This window comes from Peromyscus californicus, unplaced genomic scaffold, assembly GCF_007827085.1.
Source record: "Peromyscus californicus insignis strain IS unplaced genomic scaffold, ASM782708v3 Scaffold_1__1_contigs__length_55948999, whole genome shotgun sequence".
Lineage (NCBI taxonomy): Eukaryota > Metazoa > Chordata > Mammalia > Rodentia > Cricetidae > Peromyscus > Peromyscus californicus.
In genome coordinates this window covers 35,933,848-35,957,694 of record NW_026294492.1, presented here as the reverse complement: position 1 = coordinate 35,957,694, position 23,847 = coordinate 35,933,848, and the positions used below count along the sequence as shown (strand labels likewise).

The 23,847-nt window shown below is 44.4% G+C and overlaps 1 protein-coding gene across 1 annotated transcript in view; it reads left to right on the top strand.

Annotated features, from left to right (window-relative positions):
- Srbd1 (S1 RNA binding domain 1) overlaps window positions 1-23,339 on the top strand; it is a 184,798-nt gene extending 161,459 nt beyond the window's left edge. The window contains exons 19-21 of the mRNA XM_052746467.1: window positions 2,671-2,826; window positions 19,357-19,541; window positions 22,502-23,339. Coding sequence (XP_052602427.1) covers window positions 2,671-2,826; window positions 19,357-19,541; window positions 22,502-22,791 — 631 coding nt within the window. The 3' untranslated portion in view covers window positions 22,792-23,339. The remainder of the gene's footprint in view (window positions 1-2,670; window positions 2,827-19,356; window positions 19,542-22,501) is intronic.
- Window positions 23,340-23,847: the final 508 nt, after the last annotated feature.

Here is a 23,847-nt window from a genome sequence, read left to right as displayed (position 1 = left end):
GCAAGGCTCAGTCATGACCACAATAAGGAAATGGTTGGGTTTTGATTAGTGAGTGGAACAGAGTAATCTCAAATTCACTGTAACCTAATTGGAATTTAGCTTATGATAAGGTGACATTCATGTACTGGTAGAAAATGGATATATAAAATCACAGAAAAATGAAACTCAGAAAGTTGATGCATGCAGAGGATGCTGGCATCCTAACTCACTCTTATTTTCAGCAAATCCCAAGTAGATCATAACGTTATATGTAAAGAGGGAAACTGAATGTATATCAGAAGACATGGGAACTCTTGCAGAACAGCGGGATAGTAGGACTTCTTCCCAAGCAGATTACGGAACCCAGAAGCTGGGGCCGGCAAGGCAGCTCAGTTGGTGACGTGTAAAGTGCTGCGGAACCAGCGCGAGGACCTGAGTTCCAGGCCCTGGCACCACGTTAAAGGCCCCTCAGGTGTTGCGGAACAGTTGTACCCTGGATGAAGATGTGCTGCTGGGATTGGTGTAATAAACAGCTCAATGGCCAAAGCTAGGCAGGAGGTGTAGGTGGGACTTGCAGGCAGAGAGAACCCCCGGAAGAAGAAAGGCAGGGTTGCGAGCTAGACATTGAGGAAGCAAGATGTGCAGTTCAGAGTAAAGGTAACTGAGCCACGTAAAAGAACGCAGACTAAAAGATATAGGTTAGTTTATGTTATAAGAGCTAGTTAGAAGCGAGTCTCAGCCAAGGCCGAGCTTTCATATTTAATAATAAGTCTCCGTGTCATTTTTGTGAGCTGGCAGCCCAAAAAGAAAAGACCGTCCACACCCAGGAGGCTGCACTCACTGCAGTCCCATGCTGGAGTGGGGAGAGGGGACAGGGACATGGTGCCTGCTGCAGGCCGCCAGCCCTGCCGAGCCAGTGAGACCTGTATGGGGAAAAGTGAGGGCGTTAATAGAGGAAGATGCCTGATAACCAGCCTTAGCCTCCACATGCACACACATGTAACACACACACAAGACGCAGAAGCCAAAAATGAAAAGTGCTGAGGATAAAATAATCCCTTTTTTGTTAGCTTGTGTTTTGAAAGCTTGGTCAGAAAGTTCAAATAGTATTTTAAAAGAAAGAAGTGAGCTGTGCCTTGCCTTCTCACTTGTTAGTGTTTCTTGTATGTATTTCCACATTGTAAATGTAATTCCACACCATTTATGTGTGGCGTTCACTACTAAATACGAGCAGAAGGCTTATGCTATTAACTGTTTGAAACTTCGTTTTACTCATAACTCTTTCCAGATATTACGTACAGGTTCTATTATTTTTCCTGTCATTTTCTACATGGCCTGTGTAATATTTTAATTAAGTTATAGATGGGCTATAATTTAATGTAATCATTGCCTTATTGGTAAACATTTGAGTTGTTTTAAAGCCTTATATTTTTTCACTGGTATCAGTACTTAAAATTTTTGTGACTATTGTATCTTCTAGACAACCCATGCCTTTAACAAGAATATCATATCCATTGCTACCTCAGTGATCTTTGCCTTGAAGTCTTCTGATTGCTCACATTGTTACTCTGTTTGCCTCTACAGAGTGTGTTTGGTGTTCTTTTCGTACCTGCTGTGGCATTTAACTGTTGCCGTGCTTCTTGTAAACACGCAGTTGGTCTCATGGTTTCCCTCAGTCTGACTCTGATGCATTTGTATGCGTTGTTTTCACTCATTGCACTGAATCTTCTGTCCGTAATTTTTCCCATCATGCTTCCTCCTCGTGTCTCTCCTTGTTTTCCTGTCACATGTCTATTTAATCAGCAGCTCTGTCCCCAGAAAAAGGCTAGAAACTTAGGACTCCCCAGTTTCCCAGCCTGCTTCTCTTTAGCTCTGTTGTCCTTCATGGTGAGATGTATGCACGGGCACGCGCGCACACACACACACACACACACACACACACACACACACACACACACACACACACACACATATACAGTAGCATTATTTAGATTTTTATATATACATTTTAATAACATTGATAAGCATTTGTTTAATGTTACTTTTTGGTTCTGTACTTCCCAGTGTTTCTATAGTGCATATTATTGTATAGGTTTTGCTGAAGTTTTACATGTTGAGATGTTTTTGGTTTGTCCTCCTATTGAATGCTGGTTTGACTCTGCATTCAGGGCATTTTCTTTACACCTTCAAGGTTATTTGTCTATATTCTGACATCTCCTGTTTGCGGTGTGAAATCCAATGCCAGTCTGATTTGGCTTGCCTTATCTTTAAATACTGTGTTTGATTTTACTCTCTTGAGAGCTATTGTCTTTTTTCAGATAGATATTCTGAAGTATCCTGTTGGTGTGTCAGATGTGAGTCTATCTTTGTGGTCTCATTGTGCATTCAGTAGGTTCTGTGGGGAACTTGGTTTCCATCAGCTCTGAGAAACCATCTTTGCCATCTTACTGTGATGGTGATGATTTTATTTATTTCTTCATTTCCCCTAGAATGCCAGTTGTGTGAACTGAATCATAACAGAAAATGTATTAATAGTATTTTAAAGCAAAATGTGGTAGTTTCTGTGCAGTGAATGGTTGCTGTGTGTGTGTGTGTGTTTGAATAACAGAGGACTGAGTGCATGGTTAATTACATTTCTTTGCTTTTCTGTCCCATTTCCTCACTTTTTATCCTGATTTTTCTCGACTGCAGTAGTCAGCCCACTGACTCTTCAGGCCAGAACCAGGGAGCTGCCACACTCACCAGTGAGAAGCTGGGCAAAAAGAAGAACAAAGCAGATGCCACCCTCACTCCAAACCCTCTGGACCAGACTTGCATCCATCCAGAATCCTACGACCTAGCAGTCAGGTGAGCCAGAGGCCAGCTCCAGAGCTCTGCATGTACACAGTGAGTTCTGTACAGCACATGGCCTTTGGATGGGAATAGTGGGGGCTGAGACACAAGGCCATGCTTAACATGAGAGCGGTTTTCAGAAGTTCCTCATTGCTGAGCTGGCCACACATTATTTTATTGCTCTTCCTGGAGCTGTATCAAGCCAATCAGCCCTGGTTCTAGGGGAGAAGTGGTTCTAGTGGAAATTGCATGGCATTCACGATTTGTTTGGAAAATTAGTGTGACTCACTTGACTAGTACCTGGTATAACTTGTGCTCTTTGAAAGACAAAGCCTTTTTTGAAATCATAAACAGCCAGCTTTCCCAAGAAATTATGTTCTGTTGGGTTACTAGATTCCAACGTACTTTTAGTGGGGACACATTAACAGAGAACAGTGCTGAGATTATTTCCAGTACAAGAGAAGCTTTGACTTTAAATTTTTTATTATATTTGTTTGTGTGTACATGTGTGGAGTGGGGTTGGAGAACAACTGACAAGAAGAATCAGCTCTGACCCCTTCTACTATGTGGGTCCTGAGACTGGAACAGTCATCGATCAGGCTTGGCAGCAAGACTCACTCACTGACCCGTTTTATTGATCCCAAAACAACTTTTGTAGTTGCATGTTTAGTTATCTTTAAAGCTTTCGGTTAGTTCAAAACCTGTGACTTGATACATAACCAAAAATTCCTAAGGTTCCGACTAGATTATTCAGTAGTAGATTTAGGACCAGTTTGTTTTAAGTTTGGGATCTATAGATTGCATTGAAGTCATTTGTATTTGCTCACATTGGTAAATATCATTGGCTTGCTTCCTTCATCAATATCTGCTATTATAAAGGTACAGGAATAACTCAGAAAAGGAGAGGAGAAGCTTGTCCAACACCATGGCAGTCTGCACACCCCTATGTTTGATTATGAGAATCATTGGCGCATGCAGAGAATTCCTCTACATGTGCGTCTAGATATTAGCATATCCCTGCAGCTTCCTTTCTATACATCTGTCCATATCTATCCATCTGTTTATCCACAAACCTATTTAGGTGCTGAAATGAGAACAGTGCAGACAGCAGTGTGCTTTTCACTAAATTCTTCATGCATAATATAATAATTCCTTAGGTTTTTCTCTTGTAAAATTAAATTTCAAGTGTATATTTAATGACTTTTGGAAAATACCTGTATCAGTGCAACCCAAAACTCTTTCAAAATTAAAAAACAACTACAATAAAAACTATTGCTTCCATCCCCAAACATTCCCTTCTCTTGAAGCCAGTCCTGCTGAAACTCCTAGGAGTTTGGTGTAAATAAACTCACTGCTCTTAGAACTTCTTAGAAACACTGCCACACAGATGTGCTCACCGAGTGTCTTAGACACTGCCATACAGATGTGCTCACCGAGTGTCCTGGACACTGCCACTCAGATGTGCTCACTGAGTGTCCTAGATAATGCCACACAGATGTGCTCACCGAGTGTCCTGGACAATGCCACACAGATGTGCTCATCAAGTGTCCTGGACACTGCCACACAGATGTGCTCACTGAGTGTCCTGGACACTGCCACACAGATGTGCTCACTGAGTATCCTGGACAATGCCACACAGATGTGCTCACCGAGTGTCCTGGACACTGCCACACAGATGTGCTCACTGAGTGTCCTGGACACTGCCACACAGATGTGCTCACTGAGTGTCCTGGACACTACCACACAGGTGTGCTCACTGAGTATCCTAGACACTACCATGCAGATGTGCTTACCGAGTGTCCTAGATAATGCCACACAGATGTGCTCACTGAGTATCCTAGATAATGCCACACAGATGTGTTCACTGAGTATCCTAGATACTACCATGCAGATGTGCTTACCAAGTGTCCTAGACATTGCCATGCAGATGTGCTCACTGAGTGTCCTGGAAATACTGCCATGCAGATGTGCTCACCAGGTGTCCTAGGCAAACTGCCACACAGATATACTACCTTGATTACTATTGAACTCATGTTATTAAATTAGCAAGTCCAAACAAAATCTGTGTGGGTGTTCCAGACTATTTGTATTTTCCTATAATTTTTAGAACCAACTTGTTAATTTCCATTAAAAAATAATACAGGTCGAGCAGGCACACACCTTTAATCCCAGCACTCAGAAGACAAAGGAAGGTGGATCTCTGTGAGAATTCAAGGCCAGCCTGGTCTATATATCAAGTTCCAGGCCAGCTAGGAGTACTCAGTGAGTCCCAACAAACAAAAAAGTAAAAGTTACCTAATTCTGTTTTTCTATTTATTTAGGCCTTCTTTCATTTTTCTAAGCAAAGCTTTTAGTTTTCTATGTACAACTGTTACTTGTGATGTGTGACTGTGTGGTGTTTTCAATGATGTTATAGATGCAGCTCTAGTTTATGGCTTCTCTTTCCCACCATATGAAGCTGCAGTTGATCTTTGTGTAGTATTCTGCCCTGCAGACCTGTAATCCATGTGTTAGTGTGTTTTTCTAAAGTCTATAAATTAGGTGATCAGCAAATAGACTAAAATTTTAATCTTCATGTTTTTAGTTCTTTTTCTTGCCTGTTGCAATGACCAAAACATTTAGTATAGTGCACAAGAGTAGCATGAGGCTGTCTTAGGGTTTCTGTTGCTATGAAGAGATACCGTGACCACGGCAACTCTTATTCAGGAGAACATTTAACTGGGGTGGCTTACAGTTCAGAGGTTTATTAGTCCATTATCATTATGGTGGACATGGTGGCATGCAGGCAGACATGGTGCTGGAGAAGGAGCTGAGAATTCTACATCTTGATCCACAGGCAGCAGGAAGTGAACTGAGCGTCACAGTGAGTGTAGCTTGAGCAAAGGAAACCTCAAAGCCCACCTCCACAGTGACACACTTCCTCCAACAAGGCCACACCTACTCCATCAATGCCACACCTCATAATAGTGACACTCCCTATGAGATTATGGGGCCAGTTACATTCAGGCTACCTACCACATTCCACTCCCTTGCCCCCATAAGCTTGTAACATTATCATAGTGCAGTATGAATTTAGTCCAACTTCAAAGGTCCCCGTATTCTATCACAGTCTCAAAAATGTTTAAAAGTCCAAAGTTCAAAGTCTTTTCTAAGATCCATGTAATCTCTTTACTGTAATCCCCTATAAAAACAAAAAGAAAAAAAAGAAAAACAGATCACATACTTACAACATATAACTCTGACATCTTCATGGGAACCTAATTAGCATGTTATAGTGTACAAACCAGTCTTTTTCAATGTGCATTTTTGTGTTTCTTTAATCTATGTGTGATATGGTTTATAAGATTTTCCGATTTGCTTTTATTGTAAGCATATATCCCTTTTATTTGAAATCTAGATCTCTTTTCTGTGGGTAAGTAACTGTAATTCAGTAATAATAGTTCTTAGCAGTGGTTCCTTGTGATGAAGCCGTAGAAATAGTATTGCTTTGCCAAAGACTCAAACGCTTCTGTGGCTCTTCACATACATTGCCAAGTAATGTGCTAGCTTGTGATGCTGTCTGCAGGATTCAAGCCGGGGCAGTCCTCGTTTCCCCTGGTAGCAGGCATTTCTGCCAGCTTTCACAGGGACCAGTTTCCACCTGTGGATTATCAATGCCCATCTGGTGACTTCACTTCTCTCTCTGCTACCTTTGGGGGTGACCTATTTGCCCTGACGCAAGGCAGTTGTAGACTGTTTCATAGGAAATTTCTTTTACATGCAGTCTCCTCTGACCTTAAAACTTTGGAGATGAAATGGGTAATGACCTAATTACCCTTGGTGTGTTTTCCAGGCCTGAGCTGTAGTAGTCACATCTGACTTTCACACTCTTCATCTAGACGACACTCAACATAGACAGTTCATACTGGCAGGTAGAGTCCTATAAGTCTTAACCATTGAGACATCTCTCAGCCTCCCAAATGCTTTTTATCTGTGCTTGATTGAATCTCCGCCAGCAGCACCTGCAGATGCCGAGACCTAGCTGTACTCTCCTTATGTATTTGTGTGCTGCTTTCTTGTTTGTCTTTCGGGTTCTTGGTGTATTGAAGTCTGCCATTGTGTGAGCTGAAAACCTAGTCTCCATTGTTTACCGAAATAGGAATGTTTCATGTTGATTAACTGAATTTTTTTCTTCCTTTTATGTAAAATGTCCCTTCTTTTAATATCCTCATCTCAGGCAAGCCTGGTATTTCCTTAATTTTTTGATATTCCTTATGGTTCTAATATTTACTCCATGGGTTTTGTTGGTGTGGTTTTCTTCACCACTTGGAATGTGGTAGGGCCCAGAGAACATAAAGATGAGTAGAGGTAATGTACCCTTAAAGGAACACACTAAAACAGGATAGAATTTAGCCTCGGGAGCCTTGGGGGAGCTCATTTCCAGACAGGGCTGTCACGTGTGTTCATGCAGATGGTGGGACAAAAAGAGGGACAGGCTGGAGAGCAGAGAATGTAGTTCCAGCTAGTTTAAGGAGTTGTTGCTAGATCAGGAGAACGAACATTCATTGGTTACCTCCTCATTACGAGGCATTTTAGATGGACCGTGGTGTATACACCTCACAGCAACCCCAGGAAACTGGTGCTGCTGCTCTTCCCATTTCAGACTAGCCAAGTCTCAGGGAGAAGGTAAACTGCTGAGATATATATATATATATATAAGCCAGGTCTCCTGTCACTCAGAGCCTGAGCTGTTAACTCGATCGTACTTTTAAGACTGGAGCCAGATTTGAATGCTGTCCGCGTGGTCATGGTCTTCTAAGAGTGTTGTTCTCTGAATAACATTGTGTGGTGTTCAGAAAGTAAGGTGCCCCATAAGGAAAATGAGCGAGTATTGGGAGTATCTGCTTTGTATGTTCTCTAGCATCCTTGGCTGATAGCATCCTTCCTACCTCTCAAGAAAATATTCCCCATCTGCTAAGTGAAGCTTTGCCTATTTTTTTTTTTTATTGAGGTGTCTGCAGGAAATGGATGTTCTCTAGAGAAGACAGAGTTTTATACTATTCTGTTGAAGATGTGTTCCCTGGATGTTGCAGTAAAAAGAATTCCTTTGCCTTGTGCTTTAGAATTAAGTAAAGTAAACAGACCAATAGTGCCCACATTTGCTTTCTTCTTAGTTAAGAGAAGAAGATAGAGGAGCCAGAATAGAGGGACCTAAAGCCAGAAGGGGTTTGTCAGAAATGTGAGGATGGATGGCATTTAAATGAAACATGGTGGAAGAACCCACACCCTGGAAGACAAACACGAGCCTAGAGCTTGAAAACCAACACTCCTCCCCAGCCCTTTGAGGTCCCTGTCTTCTATATTCCTTTAACTTTTTCCAGGTCTTCTCCCACTCCCAGGATGACTTCACTTCCTTCCTCACTGAAGAGCATCAAACTGCCCCACAGCCTCTCCTAGCTGTGCCCTTCTCTTTATTTCTTCTGCCCTGTCTTTTCCTAGCAAGTCTGCCCTGGGATTCCGTTTCCGCTTCACTTCCTCCATGCCACTGTTGGCGACTCTTAACTCTTAATAGTCCACTATTGCAGTGGTCTTGTGTCCTGACAGTTCTGCCCCTAAAGGAAGGAAGGAAGTGGCAGCTACGTGAATTTTAGCACTATGAAATTCTAGGACTGCCCTGTGTCTATTGTCTTCTCCACCTTGCTTACTGGTTTAGCTCAGACTTGTTCCTGCTATGATCCAGTGTCCTCTCCTGAGAGCCAAAAGCAGCAAACATCTTCTAAGTTCTCGGGAAGAGACAGAGATGTTTGCTGCCCATTGTACCTGCTTCTCATACCAAGTGTCTTAGAACTGTCGGCCTCTAATTCTTACTCTTCTTCCTCTGATTCCTTTTCAGTTTTCTATCCTTATTCCTCTTGTGAAATTGCTTTCTCAGCCAGTGACCTGCTTATCAGAACCGTCCTTAAACCACTTACCCGTGCTGCCATATTTGACGCCATCAACTTGAGGCTACCAAAAGGAATGGGTCTGAATATTTAGGGAGAATCGTAGCTGGGTTAGAAGCTGGCGAGTGACAAGATGAAAAGGCTGCCGTTGTCTGCTGTCTTAGGAGTAGACTGTAGGGCAGAAGAAGCATGGAGATCAGACAGACTAAGTTCAGTGTCCAAATCAAGAGATGGTGCTAAGAGCCAGGCAGCGGCGGCGGCGGTGGCGGCGGCGGCAACGCTGAGCCATGTGCACATTCTCTTTGGATTTGGAGAATAGAGCTGTAAGTTATCGGTGACAAGAACAATATCAACACCAGGGACACTTGTGGAGGACAGAGTGGAAGCTCACTGTTAGAAGAGAGAAAGGAGATGCTGACAAGCTACAGAGTGATCCCATGATCTCTTCACTCCCAAGGCTTTTGAGATCATCACTGTGCATGGCTCCTAAATTTACTCTTGTTTTAAACCACTTTTGTAGAGCTCAGACTGCATCCAGCTGCCTCCTCAGCTAGCATGTTTAAAGTGGAAAGCTGGATCTCTCCTGAACTCCTGATCCAACCACAACCTTCTTCCTGTCAGATCATTTCAGTTCATCCTTTCAATTTCTCAGTACAAAAACTTGGAAATCGATCTTGTGAGACAGCTCTTATCAAGTACTGTTAGCCATACTTGTGAGCTTCATAATGGCCACTTACTAATAATTGCCCTCTAGTCCAGTATCTGAGTGTTTTATCCCCCTGCATTGGTAGGCTTCCTGAGAACATAGGTCATCTCTATTCATGTTTTAGTTCTACACACCCTATTGCAGTGTGCTACATGTCTCAAATGATGAATAAAATCATCACCAACAAAATTCATATGGTAAATACTGGAACCAGTAAAAAGTATAGCAGGACATGGAGAGATGGCTTAGTGATTAAGAGCACTTGTTCTCTTACAGAGAACTCTCAGTTTCCAACACCCACATCAGGTTTCTACAGCCACCCCTAACTCCAGCTCTAGGGGATCTTTTGGCCTCAGTGAGCACTGTGCGCACGCGCGCGCGCACACACACACACACACACACACACACACACACACACACAAAACACACGGTCATACACACAGATAAAAAGCGAGGAAAAATAAAAATTTTTGAAACAAATATTTATTAAACTGATCTTAGAGGTCAGGAGTCTTAAAAAAGACTCGTTTTGCATAAAATCAAGAACAATAGGATTAGATTTAAATTTTGTCATTAAACACCTTCTTTTGATTTAACTGTATTTTTCTCCACTTTATCTTACATATTCACAATAAACTTGGATGGCAAAAAAAAAAAAAAAAAAAACCAAACAAACAAAAAACCTCACAGTATAATAGCATAGTTAAAGTTCAATTGTTCTTGAACCCGTAACAAAAACAATGCGTCCGAAAAGTTGGCATCAGATTTGTTAGGCTGGTGGCAATTAAATTAAAAATTAGTTTTGGGGGGCTGTAAGCTCCAGTTGGCTAGGGACTCGGAATCTGGCTTCCCACTGTATCCACAGCACTCAGCAAAGACTGATGGAGCAGCTGAAGGAATAAATGACAGACTAGAGAATGAAGGGGAACTATGTAGAACACTGAGGACAAGAAACCACACCAGTGAACTTTCACGGAGCAAGGTGAAATGTTTAGCTTTGCTTCTAGCATTTTTTTTTTTTTTCTGTAGTCTAAAACGGTTGAGGTCAGTGTGCGAGTGCAGCTGTTGTTGGAACACACTGGGTCACTTTCCCTGGCGTTCTTGCTCATCCACATACCTACTAAGTACCTCTTTGAGAATCCCAGGGTGCCGAAAGGATTTCAGCCCTCCAAACAGAATCCCATGCACCTTCACAGAGCATTCTGTCTGCTTCCAGTGCCCTCTCAGAGTGTACAGACTGGACAAGCAGAGGAAAGCCAGGGGCCATTTCTTTCTGCATTTTTTGTTGTGGAGAAATCCTTACATGTGGATACATGTGAGTAGTTTCATTGTGTTGGATGCTGTAGCCATAAGTAAAATCAGTGCTGCATTATGAGTAGAAGCAGGCCCAGCAAGAGCCTGTGTAGGGTCCCCGCCCCTCCATGCCTCCTCTCTTTGTCCTACCGTTTCGGTTGGTCTAGGAGCCCGGCATGTATCTGATTTCCCTTCTCGAGCTAGGAGAGAAGGGAGCTCTGGCCGCAGGTTCTGCTCAGCCCTCTGCATCACACGAGACCTGGCACTCACCCAGAGGCTGCTGGGTTAAGAATCCGATGCACTGCCAATAGTTAAGCTCCAACGCTCCTGTGCTCAGTTTAACTTGAAAAATGCCAGGAAATTTCATGTCAAGACTCACTCAGCACTCATTTTGATATAGTGTATGCTGTTTCCATTTGGGCCATTAGGGAGAGCTTTAGAAGACTGATTCCCAGAAGAGCTGGTGTAGCAGGAGGAAGGTAGGTGGTGCCGTTGTCGTGTGCCAGGTGGGCAGACTTCAAAGAGTACTTCCTGTCAGCTCAGTGCCGAAGTCCTGGAGCTGTGCAAGTTGCCTTGCTACCACAGATCTGCCTGTTTCTGTCTCTTACAGTCAATGCAGCAAAGTGTATTTTGAGAGTGTCAACAACTGTGAATTTAAAATTCCATCTAGGACAAGAATAATCACAGAAGCATGGCACCCTACTTCTGTACAAAAACTAAGCCATGCTGACTTTTGATTTATTGAGAAATTGTAGTAGGTTTTTAAGACCCAAAGTAGAATGATTCCATCTGAGGCACACAGTGGACTAGCAGCAGGACAGCTGGGGACATTCTTTGGAAGTCCCGCCTTAAGTGAGGCAGACGGCATACCCTCAGTACTGAACATCCTCAGTGAGGGCCGTCTGTACTGCCTGAGCTGCTCTTTCCGAACTGTCAGTAGAGTTGTTGTGACCTTATACTAAGTTGTGCCCAGCTAGAAGTGAAGCCTGTGTGTGTGTGTGTGTGTGTGTGTGTGTGTGTGTGTAAGCAAATAGGTGGTCCTGGGAGATAACTCAGAGGATAAAGTTCTTGACACACAAGTGTGAGGATCAGAGTTTAGATATCCAGAACCGAGTAAATGCCAGATGGGGCATAATGGTCAACCTGTAATTCCAGCCTTGGGAAGATGGAAACAGTGGGTCCCCAGAGAACATGGGCTTTCAAGACTAGCCAATAATAGATAACAGTTTACTTAATCTAAATATTTCACTGTGTTCCCAGGAAGTTATACTCAAAAGTGATATCCAAAATGCCATCACAAAAGGGGGAACTGATGGCAGAGAAGCTGCCTGCTGAAGAAATGGATGAGCAGACCATGACACTCGTAGAAATACCATACACACTGTTCCAGCACACAGCCCATTAGGCTCCTGACAAAACTTGTGGACGGCCTAGGAAGTAAAGGCCAGACTACCTGTTCAAACCCCAGCTGATGACCTCAGATCCCCGGCCTTAGTTTTCTTGTCTACTGAATGAGTGAAATAGTAGTGCCGATCTCACGTGACTGTGTAAGTTAATGCATGTCATATACTTCGCTCCTGGAACACAGCAGTGTCTGTAGTGATCACTGTTATTTTTACTGTCATCAAGAAGGTGCTGTCAGCTAAGCTATAGAAAAAAGCAGGGGAAATCACAAGAGCTTCCACGGTGGTGGTGCTGGTGCTGGTGGTGTCTTGTTCTCCTCTGTGATCTGGATGTAATTTGCACATTTAGCATTGTTAATTAATATTAATACCAGCTCCTGGGACTGAGGAGAAGGCCGGTTTCTCTGCTATGTGTAGAGCAGAAGAGAGGGAGCTGCAGGCTAGCCGTGGAATTGTGCTAGCTTTAGAATCTTCCACTGTACAAGTATCTGTCTGTCCTTCTCCTTGTCTCCTCTCGCTCAAGTCTGGAGCCTGACGCTCAGGAAGGTATTGATTCCATCTCCTGTTATCTCGCCTTCCTGCCCCCAGTCAACTGTCTTCTGCTTCTGTGTCCATAAATGAGCTGTGTCAACCTCCCTTCCCCGCGACGACAGTGTCCCCAGCTGTTCAGAGGGCAGCCAGAGACTTACTAAAATGGGGGGTGTTAGGAAGCTTCTGCTAGTTTTCAGAAAGGACCATCATTGACACTTGGCCCTGTGGTACAAAAGCTGTCTCTTAGGAGATGTCCCTGTCACTTGGGCTTGCTCCAAGTGACACTGGAGTGGCTGGCTTCAGCTTTTCCTTCTGTCAGCCGCCTGTGTGCTTCTGAATACTATTGCTTTATTTGCCCTCCTCTTTCAAATAGTCACAGGCACTAATCCACATTATGGCTTTACAGGCAGTAAATTAAATTATATTAATTCTAAACACAGTGTTTTTGAACTATATAGAGGCTGCAGCCTTTGAAACCACTAACTTAATTTTGTTCAACCCTTACTCAGTAACTCAAAAAGAGCCAAAGTTTCTTTCTTTCAAATTTGGTTTAAAAAATAATAATCAATTGCTCCCAGGCAGTAGTTCTGGGTGCCAACTTTTATCTGCAGTCTGACTCTTGTGTCTGCACTGAAGCTCCTCTGAAGTCAAGGGGTTGAATATTAATGAAGATGTGAAGGGCTGTAACTTTCACTTTAGCTTCTGCCCTGTGGCCTCAGCTGTGTGACTTTGTACTAGTCACTTAGGCTCTCGGGGTTTGATTCTCTTATCTGCAAAGCTACATCTGCAAAAAGATTTTCCAGAGAGTGAAATGCATGTTTTATTGAGCACTTTGAAAGTATGCGCCCGACTGAACACAAAGTCCTGCCTGAGAGGACAGGCAGACAGACGGGAACCTGTCCCACCCGGCTTTTCTTCCCCGGCTCCTGCAAACTTAATCAAGGCCAAGGCTCTGTTCCCTTGATGTAGTATCTCTCTCCGCATGATATCAGTGTTTACTGAACAAAGCTAAGCATGCTTTTCCAGTGTATTTTTAATTGCCCTCAGCATTTTGTCACATTCCTTTGTCACAAGGCTTTGATTTTAGCAAATCGTCATCATTTGAGATAGGGCATGTACATTTGAGAAGGCCTGGGCTCGCTGGGAAGGAGCTGGTCAAACGGGACGCTGTCATCCTGCCTAACCCACCACTGGGCTCTCTTGTGTGTGGGAAGTGGGCCAGTGTCTTTAAAATTGTGAGAAACTGTGTGTGTGTGTGTGTGTGTGTGTGTGTGTGTGTGTGTGTGTGTGTGTACACGCACGCACACGCACACATGCATGCACTTGCATGGTTGTACATGTGTGGCTTTTAAATCAAACTGTGATACTTACACAGTGTGTAGCTCACAGCAAGGTGTTGGGTTGTTCAAGAATAGGTGATCAGTGCTGTTTACAACACGGGTTGTTGCCTCACCTGTCTTCGGTGCTTTGGTTAAACTGAGAGTGTCATCCTCAGCTACCTCTGAATGGATGATTGTCCTAATGCTTGGACTTCCAGGGCGGCATGTAAAGACACTTAGCTGGCACTGCTTTGGAAGTAGTTCCTTCCTTCCCTAGACTGAAGTGCTGAAGCGCGTAAAGTTTTACTGAAACAGTGGCCTGAGAACAGGTTCTCCCTGCAGGTAGCTACTGCGACATGCAGTGAGTTGTGCTTCGAGCATTGTCTTGCCAGCCCATAAACAGAAGGAAGTGGCTGATTGGTCTGCAGGAGGTGAGAGCAGGTGCTCAAAAACCCCTGCATTCCTCAGTCCAGGGCAGCAGCTTCTTGGTTCTCAGTGACTTTCTGCTACTCAGTGATGCAGGAGACATTCTGAAGACATTCTAAATGGTGCCACAAAAAGACTCCAAAGCGACCCCACTCTGGCCCAGGAAGTGCATACCATCTAAAACTGCAGAGTGGGAGAGTTTTCACAGCAAGCCCCATTATATTTTTCAGGATATTTATCTCTACTCCTTCTGTGGTTGAGTAAATCCTAAGAAAACCCACTAAAATACCGTTTCCATTATCACTCTGCTGGCTTCTGTAGAACAGTTGGCAGCTCTGGGCCTTCCATAAATGCACTTTACTTGGATTTTCACCTGCTTCTGGGGTTTGTACCAGCACAGATTTTTAAGGATTCTGCCCAGGTCTGTGTCTTGGTTTACCCAGGAGAAATTTGAAGGGTTCTTAGTGATGAAAGTGCAGTCCCCATGGCTGTCAGCTGGTGTCATCACAAGATGTCTGATATGGTCAAGTTGGCATGCTCTCCATCGAGCCAGCCTGAACTCACTGTGCACAGCTCACCTGCATCCACCAGCGTGGGTAGGCAGTGGGAGAGGCCCAGCAGGTCTGATCTTTTGCCACACTGAGTTCAAGTTTCTTCTCTCCTCTTTACAGTTATAGATTTGAATCTATCCAAGTGTCTGGAGTCTGTAGAGTAGCAAACCATTGCTGGACTTTGAGTCAGTGCCCCACCATTTAACATACCCCCCAGTCTAGAAGCCAAATCTCCCCACATGGAATTTCTCCAAACATCAGCAGTTGTGACCCACCTCTCTGTTTCCTTCTCTTTTCTGCTCTTGTGTTTAGTTTTTTACTGATTGACAAAATTCCTGTGAGCTGAAACAACTCTAAAAGTCTCTGAAAACCATGGACTTTGCTATGGTAGCATGACTGACCCTCACTTTCTCTCTCTCTCTCTCTCTCTGTCTCTCTGTCTCTGTCTCTGTCTCTCTGTCTCTGTCTCTGTCTCTGTCTCTCTCTCTCTGTCTCTCAACGGGTTGTAAACCATATGTGCTCTTTTTAAAGTGATGGTGTGATATCACTGAGGTTCTTGTGTGCTCCACAGGGTGTCACGTTGCTTCTATGTAACAAACCCCTCCAATCCTAAATCCCTGTGCTGGAAATGATTACATAAATCTGAATGGCGATTTCCAAAGTCTTATGAATCTGGAGAATTTCTTACTCTTGGGGGGAAAAGTTCTACAAAGATTTTTCTTTTTCTTTGTGGAGAGAGACCTGGCCTTTGTTGCAAGCTTCTGTTGAAAATCTCAGCAGCGTTAGCTTGTGTGGCTTTGTGTTTGAAGGGTAAGCATGGTCTCCACTGCAAGCTCTGTGTTTTAACTTTGTGCAGATGTGTGCTAAAAGAACATGATGTGCTTATTTGTTGCATTTATGCTACTTTCTTACTTTAAGTAAGATGGATGAAATTACATATTAAATAAAAACAGCAGCTCCAACAGCAGTCCTTAGCAAATGGAAAAAGCCTTCCAGAGACAGGAGGAAAAACAAGACTATGGCTTTAGTAACTCATTGACTTGTGAGAACTGTCCGTTTAAAAGCTTGTGTATAAAAACTTCTTTGTGGGATTTACTTGGTGTTAACTGCCTAATGTTTAGAAGTGATCTGCCATTAAATTGTGCCGGTGTGATATTACCCAACACATTGTATTCTATCTTACCAAATGTAGCAGTGATTTTCACGTGTGCTCAGTGGCACAGACACCAGTGTGTGAGCTGAGACTCCAGTGACTATGAGGAGCTGCACGGCCATGGGCAGGCTAAGCCTCCCTGACTCTCTGTTTTCTGCATTTCAAGATTGCTGGGATCTACTGAGAATGTGCAGCTAGCAGTGCTTGCTAGATATGTCGTTATGAGCTCATTCTGGTTCCAGGCCTCTTACAGTGTGCATTTTCCTTTTGTGCTTTGTGTTGGCCTTAGTTCTCGGTTTCACAGGGAAATTTGGAATCTGTGGAATCCTTTTCCTGAGCAGCTCCTGAGCATGGAGTATCTCCTCCTATCCTGGGCAGCCAAGCATATCTGAGACCCAGTCAGGGTGAGGTCCACCCCAGTGCTGGCTCCAGTCCTCCCCAGTTTCCCTCCCTTCTGTTGGCCTGGTCAACTTTAAGAAAGTTTTCAAAATGCAAGAACTACTTAACTTTGTTCCTTCATTGTTTAAAAATAGGGTTGATCGATACAGAGCATTAGCTGGAAGCAAACGTGATGCTTTCTTATTGATTTCAGTGGCTACTGCCCTCAGGCTTCTGGGAGGATGAAAATGATATGTGAAATATACTCCCAGGTTAAACAACCGATCTTCTTCTTCCGGCCGCAGTCACTGTAAGCCGCTTCTTTTAAATGGTTGTGATTGTGTTGCAGTTTCTATCTCTCCAGTGTGTGTGTGCACATGTGCATACACACATACAATACAATCTTAAGGCTCCAAGTGGCCTGCTGAGTGGGTGTTTTGGCAAGATTTCTGCCATATGTATCCATCCCAAAAGTCCACTAGTTTTAGGCATCTTAACAAATGGTTAATGGTGTGAGCCAGATATTGAGGAGCTGGAAGGTGCTCTATGTAGTATTAGATGCACACCAGTAAAGCCAAATTGGTGAGGACCAGAAAGGACTGTCGAAAGAGCAGGGGTTATTGAAAAAGTTATAGACCAGAGTTAGCTGCGGGAAGAAACTGCCTGTGTTATCTGCCTTGTCAAACAGAACTCCAGCAGCTGGGCACTGTCACCAGCCCATGGTGCTGCTGTCCATTAGTCAACACAACACACCGGCTGCCTCTCCACCTGCTGGGGAAGCCGTAGACATAGACTAAGGAGGTAAATTCCCCAGACCTCCGGATGATGCTCATGTCCAAAGAAGGATATAAGCATCACTCCTTGTCTTCCTAGACTGCTAACCAAAAATATATCCTCAAGAGAACTTGTTGGATGCTAGAGGATCTTTAAAAAAAAAGGGGGGGAGGCTCTAGAAATGTAGAAGGGTTGCACATATGAACCCAACAGACACCCTAGTGAAATGCGACATGAGAGGCCTTTCCCACCAGATACGAGATAGTCAGCCCTGGAGTATCACTGAAGAGGTCTGCACTGCTTGAGCACAGTGCACACAAAGATGGGAATGGCAGCCTTCCCCACCAGATACGAGATAGTCAGCCCTGGAGTATCACTGAAGAGGTCTGCACTGCTTGAGCACAGTGCACACAAAGATGGGAATGGCAGCCTTCCCCACCAGATAGGAGATAGTCAGCTCCGAGTGTCACTGAAGAGGTCTGCACTGCTTGAGCACAGTGCACACAAAGAATGGAAATGGCAGCCTTCCCCACCAGATAGGAGATAGTCAGCTCCGGAGTGTCACTGAAGAGGTCTGCACTGCTTGAGCACAGTGCACACAAAGAATGGAAATGGCAGCCTTTCCCACCAGATATGAGATAGTCAGCTCCGAGTGTCACTGAAGAGGTCTGCACTGCTTGAGCACAGTGCACACAAAGAATGGAAATGGCAGCCTTTCCCACCAGATATGAGATAGTCCGCTCCGGAGTGTCACTGAAGAGGTCTGCACTGCTTGAGCACAGTGCACACAAAGATGGGAATGGCAGCCTTCCCCACCAGATAGGAGATAGTCAGCCCCGGAGTGTCACTGAAGAGGTCTGCACTGCTTGAGCACAGTGCACACAAAGATGGGAATGGCAGGCGACCCGTTCTGCACAGTACAGCTGCTGCCCCATGGGCTAGATGCAGAGACAAATGGCCAGCAGTTTCCTTCCCTTCCTGTATTCAAGAGCATTCTTAGAGGCCAGAATTTGAGGCATTTGTGTCACTGTCTGTCTGATTGCTGCGTTGACATTTGTAAAGTACCATTAATCCTAGGAAATGGAACTTAATGATGGAGAAACATACCCAGCCAAGGGATGTCAAGAAAGGGAGCCATGGCCCGGAGCTCACGGGAAACTGGAGAGAGCTGCATCTTAACCATCAGTTTTTGTTTTGTGTTGTTATGGTTTTACCTCAGCTCAGTAATTGGGTAGCATATGTGCAAGCAAGGGGATAGCTAACATTGCAGCTATGTGGTATATAAAGTATATAAAGAACATTCAGCTTTAGATTATATCTTTGATGGTTTAGTTTACTTGCCTCCTTTTGGAAAAAAAAATCATTTTTTCTTTCACTCCCCCCCTTCTATCCTGTTGCTGTGGGCTGTGTCCAGGTTCTCACATGGATGCAGCTTGCACGTGCTGTTACTGACCGTGCATGCACCCACACCCAGCTGCCTTCTGGTGTTTATTTTCCTGTTGAACACTCCATACTTTTTAGGTAATTTCGTTTATGTGTGGCTCAGTGGCATTTGTGTCATTGACTTGCAGTCTGGCAGGTCACCCTCCCATCATTCAGATCTATACACATAGAGCAAGGATTGGAACATGAGCAGTGTTTGTTAAAAGATGGCAGTGCTGACACGTGCCGTGTTGGACTGTGGTATCATCAATAGAATGTATTTGACTGTTAATCCAAATTCAAATGTTTTCCTAACTAATTGTAGGAAACATGAGGGAAATACAGATAGACTTATCTAGAAAATACACGTGACACTAAATTGTAATGAACAGCACACGGTAAAATGTTTTCTGGGCCAACACTGAGCAGGTGCTGCCCTTGGAAAATAGCATGAGAGCTTAAATACACCTCCTCCCCCTGCCCACATGCCCTTCAGCTAAGTCACTTATTACAGCATAGAACATACCATAGACTCTTAGTAAAGACCGATCGATGTAGTGGCCTGAGGTAAGAGAATCTGAAGATGACCTGTGCAAGGAAATGTCAAAAGTAATATCAGTTATTAGGGGTAATAACTGATAAATGTTGGGCTTCTCTTCCCACTGAAGGTTTTTGTCATTCATTGGAGGGACACTGCATGAGATTGGAAAGCCTGAAATGCAACAGAAAATAAATTCATCTCTTGGAAAAGAAGGTATAGAGAAAATGGCAGAAAGGTTACAGACGACTGCACACACCTTACAGGTCATCATCGACGGTCTGAGCCAGCCCGAAAGCTTTGACTTCCGAACAGGTAAGTTGAACGTGAGTGGTAGCCCATGCCTTCATGTAGTTCACATCATCGCCTTTGATCCTCACAACATCGAATGCCTGAAGGAGAACAGAGTCTGCATGAGAGAGCTGAGGGTCAGCTTTCGTCCTGTGCAGTCACTAGAATCGATACGTGGAGTCAAATGGAAGCAGGGCTCTGACTCCTTGCCTGCTGTTGATCGGCCAGTGCCCTAGGCTAGATGGTGTCCTGTGCTGTGCTGCTGTGTGCGCGGAGGCATGCTCTCCCCAGTGTCCTGTAAACTGTCTTCCTGTCCATTCACACAGAAAGTGAATCTTCTTCGGGAATTGCAGCCTTCCACGTTTCTGGATTCCGTGTCCCTGAGCACAGTGAACAAATAGGATGATACCTCTGTGTTGATCGTCTTCCTGACTTAGAGTGCATGAGCTTGGCTTTCTGTGCAGGTAGAGGGCAAAGGAAATAGAATAGCCAGAGTTGTTCAGAGCGATGGCCCATTGAGACAGAACTGCAGCTGGAGAAAATAAAACCCTGAAGAAGACCAGTGGTATCAAGCCTTCCAGCTGTCCTTCATGTAAAGTGGCTGTTCCCATAGACGAAACTGCCAAGAAGCCTGCTTCTCTCTGTGGGGATTCCATGGCTGTCTTTTGCAACAACACTAAGATCAGTGTCTCTCACACAGGGTGGGATTGGTGACATGCCTATACACGGCCTGGATGATTGACAAAGATACTTTAGCTACAGGTGGCCTGTACTGGCTTTTCCTGTCCATCTTGGTTTTCTCTCATGGTGTTGATTATCTCAGTTACACTAGGGCCTCCAAGAGAGGCACTCGGTTAACCCGGCGGAGCAGAGGGCCTTCCCTGGCCAGCCTCTTGGTGGGCAGAACAAAGCGTGAGGCAAGTAAGGTTGCAAATAGGTCTCTGTAAGCAAACTTGGCAACTAGCTTTTGCCCTGGCAAAGTCACAGTTTTCAAGATAGTTGAGAACTGTCATTTTACTACTGAACAAGTTCCCAAGGCAGATGACTCATACTTAGGAGGTGGAGAGCATTTCCGTATTATGGTATTTGTATTATGTTTCTTTTCTCCATTTTCTCAAAAGTATTTCCTGTCTTAATGGCCTCATTCTTTCCTTATCCTCATCAGGCTTCAGTTTTTTTCAGTGGCATAATCAATTCCTTTCTGTTGAAGTTCTCCTTGCAAGTTGGTTTCCTTAATTAGGAACGAGCTGGTTGGGGTTGGGGATTTAGCTCAGTGGTAGAGCATTTGCCTAGCAAGTGCAAGGCCCTGGGTTCGGTCCTCAGCTTCAAAGGGAAAAAAAACAGAAAAAGAACAAGCTGGTAACACTGGCCTGACTGTATGTGCTGCCTTGGCTCTCAAGCTGTTAACATTTGCGTGTAACGGAGGATTTTGGTTTCTCGTGGCCCAGGCTGTCTTGGGGAACATGTTGAATGGTTCTTAACTCCGGTGTTCATGCAGTTAGACTGAGCGGCTGATCGGAGACCTTGGCATTGGCAGCAGCTTGACTTCTGCAAGGACAATGGGGAGCGTTTCCAAGCGTGAAAACCTGCCTCCTGGGCCTGGGGACCATCCTGCCCTGGCCCTAGGCGCCTGGGTTTGTTTCACTTGGCTTTGAGAGGCCTCACCTGTGTGGGTCGAATTCCCAGAGTTTTCCCGCTTTGAAATTCAGATCAGGTGAAATCCCAGAGTCAGTTCCCACATGGGTGTGCTTAAGGAGGACAGTGAGGTTTAGGGGTTATGGGGTTCTCTCTTGTTTAATAGGAGTCGGGGAGCTTATTTCTAAAAGATCCTGATCTTAAGGTGGTTGGACTGAGGGAGGAAAAGAAAGGTGACCAGTTGTTAATACAAATGTAAAGGATCACTCAACAAGTAATGAGGGTGAAGCCAGCAGCTGTGGAGGAAGGGGAAGGGACGGGGTAAGGGGAAAGGACGGGGTGAGGGGGAGTGAGGCTCAGTGAAGGAGAGCCCAGCCAGAATGTGTTCTCTGTTCTCAGAGTCAACACTGTGACCCTAGGGACGGGGCTGAGCCCGTGGGGGAAATGCAGGCCAGGATAACTCACAAGCCGCACTTCAACTCTTCCTCTCAAAGCCTTGGATGTTGTATTCCATCTGGAGCCACAGTGACTGTTGACCTGCTTTGTCTCACCTTTTAAGGGCTAGTGCTGGTGAACAGAACTGTATATATAGTGGGTGGGCCAGGAAAGGGCTGTAAAGACTGAGACAGGTGTCTGTCTTCATCTTTCTGTACCTAGCATCAGGCTGAGCATCTGGCCACGAGGAAGTGATGGGAGGCAGTAAATATTCAATCAGCTGAACTGGAGGAAGAGAGAGAAGGCTAGCTCTGGCTGGTGTGGGTTTCTGGGCCGTAGGTAATCGAGAGCCTGTACGTCCTGATTGAATAAATGTGTTGAAATAGAAAAAAATGATTTCTGAATTTCCAGTTTGTGGGAAGAAGTAAAGAGAGAACATTTGACTTCACCCACATTTGTCCAAAAGCTAGTGGAGCTTCCACCACCTTGAAACAATTTAAGAATCCAGGGACAGAAAGCTAGCTCCTACTCTCCTGTCTCCAGGGCACTCCCTTTCTGAGCATTTGTGACTTAGTCTGGTGTGCTCACCGAGCAAAGCTACACTCTGATCATCCTTTGCAGGAGAGAAAATGAGATCATCTGTCCAAAGCCTTACAGACTGTGCTCATGTTCACATTAGTGAGACGGACTTTAGAGAGAAGAAAATGTCTGAGAAATTGTTCTTGAATTGTCTGTGTCAACTGTTTCTCCCAGGATGTATTTTTTTCTAAGACAGGCCTGTGTCCTTCGCTCCTTTTGTCTCTTCCCTCAAAGACTAATATTGATCTGGGCATCCGTATCAATCAATACACCACGAACGTCAGTCCTCTAAGTACAGTACCTTGGTTACACTGATGTTTGCTCTCTTTCCTCAGATTTCGATAAACCTGACTTCAAGAGAAGCATAGTGTGTCTGGAAGATCTGCAGGTGGGGACAGTTCTCACCGGCAAAGTGGAGAATGCCACTCTGTTTGGGGTTTTTGTGGATATAGGGGTGGGCAAGTCGGGGTTGATTCCTATACGAAGCATAACAGAAGCAAAACTATCTAAAACGAAGAAGAGAAGGAGCCTGGGCCTGGGCCCTGGAGAAAGAGTGGAGGTGAAGGTCCTCAACATTGACATCCCCCGATCTAGGATCTCGCTCGACCTCCTTCGGGTGTTGTGAGTTCCCCACCGAAGGCCAAGCACCAGTGTGTGCCCCCGTTTCTACTGCTGGACAAGGACATGCAAAGCTGATTGATGGAGCCTGACAGCAGATGAGAGGGAGTCCTGGGCAGAAGTGTGCCTCACACCATCCTGACTTCCCCTTTGAAAACAACTAATGATGTCCTCATGTGGCGTTGTATGGCAGAAGTTTTGTTACCTTTTGTAATTCCTCGTGGACCACACTGTCTGTAGCGGGTGGCTTCACTTCTCCCTGATAGCATCTGCTGTCTTGGACCTGGGTGGAGTGTCTTCTTTCTTGGAATGCATGGTGTTGGTTGACACATTAGGACTAGCAGTCTTTAATCCTGCCATCTTATTAGTTGTTAAATTAGAATTTTTGCACATAATTCATAATTTTATAATAATTTTTATTTTCCTTTACCAAACCAAGCAAAAATATACCAATAAAAGAGATTATCATGTGTTTATGACCATCAAATGAATGATTCAGTGTGTTCTTCAGAAGAACATGTGTATTGACCCCTATAATAAATGACTGGCTGGTGACCTTGGTTTGCTGTGTTCATTGAGTGAATGCTAAAAACCACACTGAATTAAAGATGTAGTTTGTGGAACTGTGTAGTTTGTGGGGAAGAGGGAAGGTTCTGGAAATTTCAAAAATTACTTTAATTGACTTAGCGTGTCACAGAAAGCATATTCTTTTCTTTTTTGTTTTTGTTTTGTTTTGTTTTTTCCAAGACAGGGTTTCTCTGTGTAGTTTTGGTGCCTGCCCTGGATCTCGCTCTGTAGACCAGGCTGGCCTCGAACTCACAGAGATCTGCCTGGCTCTGCCTCCCGAGTGCTGGGATTAAAGGTGTGCACCACCACCCAGCACATATTCTTTTCTTAACTGTCAGGATTAAACTTCAAATCAGGATAAAAATGGCCTTGGAAAAGACTAAGCAGAAATCAGATAAGAAGTGTCCAGAACAGTGAAGGAAGCGACCCCGACTCTGTTCTTGTTCGGTGGAAAGGTAAGTGTTGCATGACAGTTCAGGGTCGATGGTGAGTGGAG